We start from the raw sequence: 9,345 nt of genomic DNA, 5'->3' as shown, positions 1-9,345 counted from the left end.
GTTTTAATTTGCATCTAAGGGCAGTGACTTTTACAGACATGGGCAGCCAAGGAAGGTGGGTGGGATGGACTCGGGGCCATGGAGCGCCCCAGGCCCCAGACTGTGGGGGTGGGGAAGGGGAGACTAGAGCCATCGCCCCTGGTAACCTAACCACAGTCTAGTAGCAGCCACAGCCATCAGCCTCTGCTCAAGGCTCTGGCCTTGCCAGTGTGCTGAGTGCCTTCCTTGCATCTCCACCCTCACGGCCCCAGCCCAGAGCCCTGCCACAGATGGTGTTCCAGAGGCAGAATTACTCTGGAAATCTCTTCATTTCAGCTGCCCGTGTCACAGGAGCAAATGGCTTTGTTGACACCTTCCTGCCTCCAGGACGTCTGGCACATGCCACGGGAATCAGCCATCAACTTATGGCCAAAGCCTTGTGTTTAGTGGCCAGTAGCTTTGAGCATAAGCTTCCTCCCATCACTCTCCTCCTCCTGCTGCTCTCTCAAGTCAAGATTTTCATGGACTTTGTCTAGTCATAATGTAATTCCAGCTTATTATTTTGCAAAGGAAGGCTTTCACCTCCTCATCAGTAATAGCTGTGAGCTCAATGGGCTCCTTGCCTGCCCTGTAAATACTGTCATGCAGTCTCTGATGCTGGTGCTGAGATACCCATTTCCTAGATGAGCAAGCTGAGGCTTGGGAAAGTTGCACAGCTTTCCCAAGTCGGCCTAGGGATGGTACATGGGCTGTGAGCTTCAAGGCCAGGCCAGCCCAGTACTGCACAAGACAGGCTCACAGTTCTGGAGCTAGCACAAGACAGGCTCACAGTTCCCTGCTGAAGCCGCACAGAGGAGGCAGATTTGTGATTCTAGGCTTATAAGACGGGGGTTGCTAGGTCATCATTAGATGGAGAATAATGGCCAGGGCAATGGGGTCTGACCCCTGGGAGAAAGTGACCCCTGGCCCTTAGCTGCCCCAGGCTGTGGCCATTGGGGCCTTCCATGGCCAGGAACAGCTGAGTCCTCAGTTCCGGCTGGACCCTTTGGTCTCCCACAGCTGAGACTGCGCTGAAGATCAAATGTCACTTTAAAACATCAAAACCAACCGTGGTTTGAACAGACAGACAGGAAGCTCCACTATACTGCTGTCTCTGCTTCTGCTATAATTCAATAACTCCTTAAATTATGAGCGCATTTAATAATCAGAAGCCCCTCTGGACATTTGAAAACTACCACAGAACTAACAAAAATAATGATAGTAACTGTCAACATTGACTGAGCCCTTGTTATGTAAGTCTTTTCCATGAATTTCAGGTCTGACTCATTCTCCAAGGGAAGGACACTGGGTCCAGCAGGAACAGAGGGAGGAGGGGCAGGATCCAGAAAAGCCTGGGAATCCCCCCTACCCCAAACCAGTGAGTCCTCCAGGAAGCCCTGACCTACCTTCTTCTCACCCATCCCCCACTCCCCACAGGCTTCTCAAACCTCTCGCTGGGAGACCAGATGAGCTTGCTGCAGAGCGCCTGGATGGAGATCCTCATCCTTGGCATCGTGTACCGCTCGCTGCCCTACGATGACAAGCTGGTGTACGCGGAGGACTACATCATGGACGAGGAGCACTCCCGCCTTGCGGGGCTGCTGGAGCTTTACCGGGCCATCTTGCAGCTGGTGCGTAGGTACAAGAAACTCAAAGTGGAGAAGGAGGAGTTTGTGACTCTCAAGGCCCTGGCCCTGGCCAACTCAGGTGAGGACAGGTGTGGGGGAATCCAGGTAGAGCATCGAGGGGTCTTCGCAGGCTGGGAGCACAGCTCTGGGGCTGTGAGTGGAAGGACTGGCCATGAGGCTGCTAGAGGGTTTCTTGTCTCAGAGTGGCCTGGAGTGCCAGTGGCGGTGCTGGAGACCAGCAGTGCTGGACGCTTCCGAAGCCCTAACTTGCAGGGCGCTGTATTGGGCCCAAACATTCAGGCCAGTGTCCTGGCCAAGGACACGGATTCTACAGCTAAGAGTCAAATCCTGAGTCTCCCACTTGGACAAGCTGTATCTCTCTGTGCTAGCTCTTCTCCAGCAAACTGGGGACAGATACCCACAAGATGATGGGCTTTATTTATATCATGCATACGACATGCCTGGCTCATATTACGTGCTCAGCTTGTTAAATTAGCCATGCCCTTACTTAATTCTCACAAATTCTATAAGCAAAGTTCTTACTATATTTTTAAAATTTATTTATGCATACAGAACTGGAGTACAGGCCAGAGGTACGGGGCGGGTAAGAGGCTTCACCAGAGACAGAGTGAGGAGCAGAACAGGCAGATCAACAAAGTGCACTGCTGAGGGGAGCAGCAGGCGGGTCAGAACAGGTCTGCTGCGCCAAGTGGATCACCTCCAGGGTAGGGGAATCGAACTCTCACTGAAATTGCTGAGGCCAGCTTGCAGCGCTGTGCCCCAACCCGCTGCGCCACCAGGAAGGGCCCAAAGTTCTCATTATTTTAACCCCTTTGTGGATTTGAAAGCTAAGACTTGAAAAAGAGAAGCAAATTGCACAGAACCACATAGTCAAAGAGTTTCAGATCCAGGTCCTCTGATTCCAAAACCAACCCCTACGTCCATTCCCTGAATCTCCCAATCGCACTGCTCAGGCACTCGAGAGAACTTTCCCAACTGAGTTGTGTAGTCTGACCTTATAAGGAGGCCTCCCTCTGTCTCCCCAGCACCCGCCGCCTTCTGAATGGATGGCCTGGGGAGTGGTGTTGGGGAAGGTGTTGAGTGAGCTTGAATGTAGACTCTGTCCACTTCCAGGTGTCCAGTAGGCAGGGCACCATCGGCACCATCTTGGGGCGGGGCGTGCAGGAGGACAGAGACATCGGAATACTCGTACCATTCTCTAGGGCCACATGAGGGAGAGTTGATTGTCCAAATCTGGGTCAGGTGGGCTCAGTTTGGTAACAGCATGACCTGAGGCAAGTTGGCCACCTTCTTTGCTCTGTCCTAACACCTGTGTGTTAGGTGGGGCTAGTCAGGAGCCTCCTACAAGCCCTGAAGGTAAACCACTGAACCCAGCGCTTGGCCTAGAGGAAATGCTCGATTAATATCAATTAGTATCATTACCATAGCACATCAGCACACAGACAGGAAGAGCTGTTCCCAGGTGGAGACAGCCTGCAGGTAATCAGCTGTGTGCGGGCGGTGCCATGCTTTTACCAAGAGTCCATGTCCTGAGAAGCCGCAGACCCTGGCAGAGCCGGACAGCTCGCTCCCCCTAATGGGGCTTCATAGCAAACCCAGGAGACATTGTTGGGTTCCCTCTTAGAGCCTCTTTTCTGGGCTGGCCCACCCTTGTTCCACTGCTGAGTTTTGCTGCCGACCGCTCACAGGACCGCTGCCCCATCAGAGCCTGTTCCCCCTCGCCCAGAGCTGCCTCCCTCTCTTCTGGAAAGTAACCTCTCCATAAATCCTGTACGGGAACACTGTCCAAGATTCAGGGGAACCTGGCCCAGTACAGAGAAGGAAGCTTTTTTTTTTTGTATTTGCAATCTCTTTCATGAATAAACTTATGCAAAATAATCATCAAACTTATACGTCCCTTCGTAGAAACCATTTGCACCTTAAAATCCCAAAATTATGATGTATTTGTTGCAGACTGATGATGCTATTGGTTTTTTTTTTTTTTTGTAGTTTAGATTGACAGAATAATCGAGCAGATCGTACTGTAGTCCATATATCACCCCGCCCCATACATAATTTCCCTCATTATTAGCATCTCGCCTTAGTGTGGCAATTTGTTACAATTAATGAGCCAATATTGATATATTATTATTAACAAAAGTCCATCATTTCCACCCCACCTTGCTCTGTTTTGTTTGGTTCTATAGGTTTTGACAAACGCAGAGTGACCGATCTCACCTTTACGTAACACACAACTACCTCACTGCCCCTCTGTCTCCGGTGCTCACCTCTTCAGAGGGACGCATCTGAAGCATCCTTGCCAAGGGGCTAGGAGATGGGATGCGCAGACGTGGGGCACAGTATGGGCAGAGGCCGGGGCGGGAGTGGGGAGCGTAGCCAGGGGCAGCCGGGCTGGCCAGGCCCGCCCCAGGGGGTATGGCCTTGATTTTGGCCGCTCCTGACCACTTCACTTCAGCCCTGCAGCTCAGGTTGGCTAGGCTGGGAGAGGAAGGTGAAGATGGGAGCCCCTTAGCTGTCTCCACCACCCACCCTCAGTGCCAAGCCTTCCTGATGGCCCTGGACCGCAGCAGGTGTCCTGTAGCATGAGCTTGTAAGGAGCTTTGTCAGGAAACACACTATATCCGGTAGGGAGGCTCCTGGAAGCTGGGCCCCTTGCTTGGGTGGCATCTACCAGGCCATTCTGGAGCTTACATGCAGGTACAAAGAGCCTCAAGGTGGAGAAGGAGGAGTTGGTGCCCCTCCAGGCCCCGGTTGCCACGGGGAGCCAGGATACAGGTGAGAGAGGCCTCTTTGGGGGTTGGGCCAACAGAGCATTTGGGGTCAGATCACAGGCTCCAGGGATGTGGGGTGGAACAGGGGCCATACAAGCAGCCACGAAAGGGGACGTGGAGTGACCCATCCAGGCAGAGAGGAGGGAAAGTCACTCCGGTGATGGTGACGAGGAGAGATGGGGCCTTGGAGGTCTATGGAGATCCTGGCAGCCCCACAGACCACTGTGGGTGTCACTGCTGACACCAGGCACACAGGATAGAACCACTCAGAAGTGACGCAGGGGCTGACGCTAGGCTGGGGGAACACAGGTGGCTGCGGCCCCAAAGCACCGCCCCCGGGGGGCCTATGTGGCCGTCTTTCACCCTCAGCCCTGGCCACCTCCAAGACTCCCTGACAGCGGGAAAAATTCATAGCTATTGATTTTGTAATTAACAGTTTATCAATGCCATCGATACAGACTTGCTGATGGATTGCAAAGAAATTAATCTTACAATGTTATTTTATTTCATTTTTGCTCGAAGGCAGCTGCCAATTTTCACCTCCTTGGGGAGGGTGGGGGATGGGAAAAAAGGATTGGAGACAGGCAGAAAGCCTAGATGGCCAGCCCCAGCCTCCCAGGGCTGGGAGCACGGTGGGTGCACACTCCATGAACAGCTGGGAGTGTGGAATGGAGCCCAGCTCCTCTGCACACAGGGACAATTGGTAGGAAAGTGGGGTGCTGTCTTGGATAGGGGGCCAGGAAGACCCCAGCCCTGCAAGAGCATTAGCTCCGATCTGCCTTCACAATTACACTAATAACCCACATTTATCAGGTGCCTTTTACGAAGTGCCTGGTAATCGGGTATGTGCTCTTATTTGCTTATATCATCTCAGAGAACCTGAGTCACAACATCTAAGACTCTAGCGTTTTTCCCCTATCCCCCAAGAGAAAGAGGCAGGAGGCAGGGGCAGAGTGTGGATACAGAAGCTTGGAGGCATTGCCGAGGTCAGCCACCTGGTGCCACGGCCCTTTGCAGCCTGCTAATAAACCAGCCGCGGCTACCAAGGGTTTGCTCTGCTCTTGTGGGCCGATACCCAAAGCTCCCCCAGCCTTCCTTGGGCACCCACTTAGAGCTTTAGGTTCCTTTGACATGCATCCTTCCCCACCCACCTTTGGTGTGCCCTGGAGACTGCAGTTCAGAGTGGTGGATTATTTTCTGCAAAGCTAGGAGGTAGATTCCAGGAGACTCAGACCGTCACCCAGCTGCCAAAGGGCTGGGAATATATCACTTTCTCTTGAACCATAAGGGCCTGAGTTTAACACCCTCCTTCCCCAGACTCCTCTCCTCCTGTGTCCCACACATCATCCATCCCCATGTCTCCCACCACAGGGCCCCAGACACAAGGCCCCTTCATCTGGCTCTATAATCTATAACCCTTGTTTGTAAGGTAAGTGACTGCTCTGAAAGCTGGTGTCTGCCAGCAATAGCAGGATTAATAGTAGTAGTGACAGTGGGAGTGTGATGGTGGTGATGGCAGCAATGGTGATGGTGACAGTGGTGGTGGCAGTCGTGGTGGTGAGACCACTAGACAGGCACTTGCTTTGCAACTAGTTCTTATTTATTTATTTATTTATTTATTTCCACCCCCTCTCTCTTTTTTTATTTTATAACAGTTTATTTTTACATCATTTTGTACATTTTTTTTTCATCTCAATTGTAATCCCCGCGGGTTTCCCATCACCAAGTCACCCGTGTGCCATCACCATAATCCCGTGCACTTCTCTCCTCTCCCTCTCCCCCCTGTTTTTGATCCCATTCCCCACTCCACCCCCACAAAATGTCTCTGGTATATGGTTGTTCATTATTTTTGTTATTTTCTCGCCTGGTCCATTATACTCCTGCTATGAGTGAAACCATCTGGTATTTTTCTTTCTCTTTCTGGCTTATCTCACTAATCATGATCTTTTCCAGCTCCATCCAAGTTGCTGCAAAAGACATGTGTTTCTCTTTTTTGGTTGCTGAGTAATACTCCATTGTATATATGTACCACATCTTTTTTATCCAGTCATCTACTTTTGGGCATTTAGGCTGCTTCCATGTCTTTCCAATTGTAAACAAAATAGCAATAAACATGGGGATGCAGGTATCTTTTTGAATCAGTGTTTTTGTGTCTTTTGGGTAGATACCTAGGAGTAGAATTGCTGGGTCGTAGGGAAGCTCCATGTTTAGCAGTTTGAGGAACCTCCAAACAGTTTTCCATAGTGGTTGTACTAGTTTGCATTCCCACCAGCAACAAGTTCTTATTTAAATCCTGACCCCTAATAACTCATTTAACCCCTGGAGAGAGACATGACTGTTCCACTTCACGGAGGAGGGAAATGAGTCAGGACATTAGAGACTGTGCCTAAAATGAGGGCTGTAGGATTCCGGCTCCCCCAGTTTGCATTTGGGGTCCACCCAGCACCCTTGAGGCAGGGTTTGCTCACAGTCAGGCCCCTTGTGGTGATTTCTCAGCCACTGTCCTTTGCAGATAGAGAGCCCGGTTTCATCACTGGCCTCGGTGACCACGATGGGTAGCTTAGCCCTTTCGTAAACAGAGGCTTTGATGGCTCCAAAGCAGAGGCCCAAGGCACCCAGTGCCCAGGCCTGCCACTGACCCTGCCCTTGTGCCCGCAGATTCCATGTACATCGAGGACCTGGAGGCCGTCCAGAAGCTGCAGGACCTGCTGCACGAGGCGCTGCAGGACTACGAGCTGAGCCAGCGCCATGAGGAGCCGCGGAGGACGGGCAAGCTGCTGCTCACTCTGCCCCTGCTGCGGCAGACGGCCGCCAAGGCTGTGCAGCACTTCTACAGCGTGAAGCTGCAGGGCAAGGTGCCCATGCACAAACTCTTCCTGGAGATGCTGGAGGCCAAGGTCTGATGGCCCAGCACACGGACCCGCTCCCCCAGACGGACGGACGGACGGATGGCGCGCCAAGATCTCACGGCCACCGGCCTCGCGCTTGCAGCCCTGTATCGTGGCCAGCAGCTGGCCCGGAGGAAGGGGATGCTCACCTCCCGCTGCGGGCAAATCCTGGGAGGGGGCCGGGACGGCGGGCGTGGGCTCATCCGCCACGGGCTTTTTCTTTGGGATGTTTTTCCTTCTCCATGGGCAGTGCTGAGGTCTGGGCCAGGGCTGACGCCTCTGAGGCTGGAGTCCCCGAGACAGCACCCCCGCTCTCCATCAAACCATGTGCATTTCCTCACTCCCCTACCCCAGGGCCTGGGTGGGCCGTGCTCAGTGTCCAGGTCTCTGGTTGGTGCCGCCTGGGCTGGGAGCAAGTACTCGCTTCCAAATCTACCTACTCTGAGGGATTTGGGGACCCCTCAAGAAGCCCATCGCCTTGCACCATCCAGATGGCTCCCTCACTCCATCCTTCCTCTCACTCCAACCTGAGCACCCCAACAGAAGAGCAGCTGCCTCAGCTCTCCATCGCTCTGGGCACCCATCCTTCAGTGCACTGGCCCCTGCCCCGAGAGTCCAGCTATTGCTGCCCCTACCTCAGGGCTCACTGGGAGTGGGTTCAGCTAGCTGGGATGACTTCAGGGCCTGCAGGTGGGAACTCTGCTGGCGCAGAAAAGAGGGCCTCCAGACAACACCCCAAATTCTCCCCCCCCCCACTTGCTTGTCTTCCTCTGTCAACTTCAGGGCAGGCCCAGAGCAGGAGGCAGGTGAGGCTGTGTGGGGGCCTGTCCCCAACTGAGGGTACCCCGTGCACACGATTCTAGAGCAGCAGTCTTACAAGGGTGGGGTGAAGCCCGTGCCAATGTCCGCCAAGCACAGAAAGTCCCAGCTCTCTGGAGGGGCCCCCACCCCTTCACACACCTCCATGTCCTCTGACCGCTGTGGAGGGGGACTGGTCACCTGGCTCGTCCTGATTTTCTTGGTGTTAGTACCAAAAGGCCTGTGTTCCAGGAAACCCCTCTGTCCTGGGCAAATAAGGAGGTGATCATGAGATTTCTGGCTGTGACCATAAACATCTGTTCTAAGCCACTTAAGAGGCAGCCCCACACCCGTCTTGTGCTCCCCACTGGCTGAGAGCAGCTTAGAGGACCTCCCGAGGATGAAGACGCTTAGGCCTGATGGAAAATGCCCTGACACCAGAGCAACCACATCTGGGACACTTTCCTGGGGACTCCGCACCCACCCTAACCCAAACCCCCTCAGCTGGAGAGGCCTGCGGGCCGCCCGGCCTGCGTTGCCAGTACGCCAGGTGGCCAGGAGCTGCGTTCTGTGGACGACAGTTGCTGCTGGTTCTGCCTCCACAGCCTTCCGCCCCAGACACCCCTGCCCCCACACATCCATGTTGGGACACGCCAGGGTCACCCCTCACCAGAGGACTGGCCGAACCCTGCAGCTCAGAGTGGCGCTCTGATGTCCTTGCTAGACCACGTCGGGTAGAGACCTCACCTGCGCCCTTCTCTGCGGCCAGAGTCACTGAGCGCTGGAGACGGAGTGTTCACCCCCCCTGAGCTCTCATTCAGAGCGCCCTCATGGTGAGCAAGCTGGGGGCTCGCTCTGGGAGCCTCCTGGGTCTCACGGAGCTGTGTGCTTGGGGAGGTGCGAGGCGGCTCCCTCCAGGGTAGCCCTGTGCTCTGGAGTGTCCTTCCTGCTGCAGCACAAGGGTTGGGGTTGTCAGTCATGGCGGGGGCCCATGCACCACCAGCATCTGTCCATCTTTTCTAGAGGCATCTGTGACTGCTGGCGCAGCACTGGTTTGAAGGGAGTGGGCACTTGGCACACTGCTTTAACACACCGAGTGCATCCGTGAGATCCCTGGCACTAGGGCCCCTGACACAGCGGGGACCGGTCCTGGTGGAGGCTTGGTGCTGGGGGCGAGGCTGCTTTGCACTAGACGTGGGGACTGTCCACGGGGAGGTGTTG

The 9,345-nt window shown here is 54.1% G+C and overlaps 1 protein-coding gene across 1 annotated transcript in view; it reads left to right on the top strand.

Annotated features, from left to right (window-relative positions):
* Positions 1-7,387, top strand: part of ESRRB (estrogen-related receptor beta) — a 104,767-nt gene extending 97,380 nt beyond the window's left edge. Inside the window, exons 6-7 of the mRNA XM_004681674.2 lie at positions 1,456-1,725; positions 7,097-7,387. Coding sequence (XP_004681731.1) covers positions 1,456-1,725; positions 7,097-7,341 — 515 coding nt within the window. The 3' untranslated portion in view covers positions 7,342-7,387. The remainder of the gene's footprint in view (positions 1-1,455; positions 1,726-7,096) is intronic.
* Positions 7,388-9,345: the final 1,958 nt, after the last annotated feature.

This window comes from Condylura cristata, unplaced genomic scaffold, assembly GCF_000260355.1.
Source record: "Condylura cristata isolate star-nosed mole 26May11 unplaced genomic scaffold, ConCri1.0 scaffold00013, whole genome shotgun sequence".
In the NCBI taxonomy this organism is placed as follows: Eukaryota; Metazoa; Chordata; class Mammalia; order Eulipotyphla; family Talpidae; genus Condylura; species Condylura cristata.
This window is presented reverse-complemented; position numbering and strand designations above follow the sequence as displayed.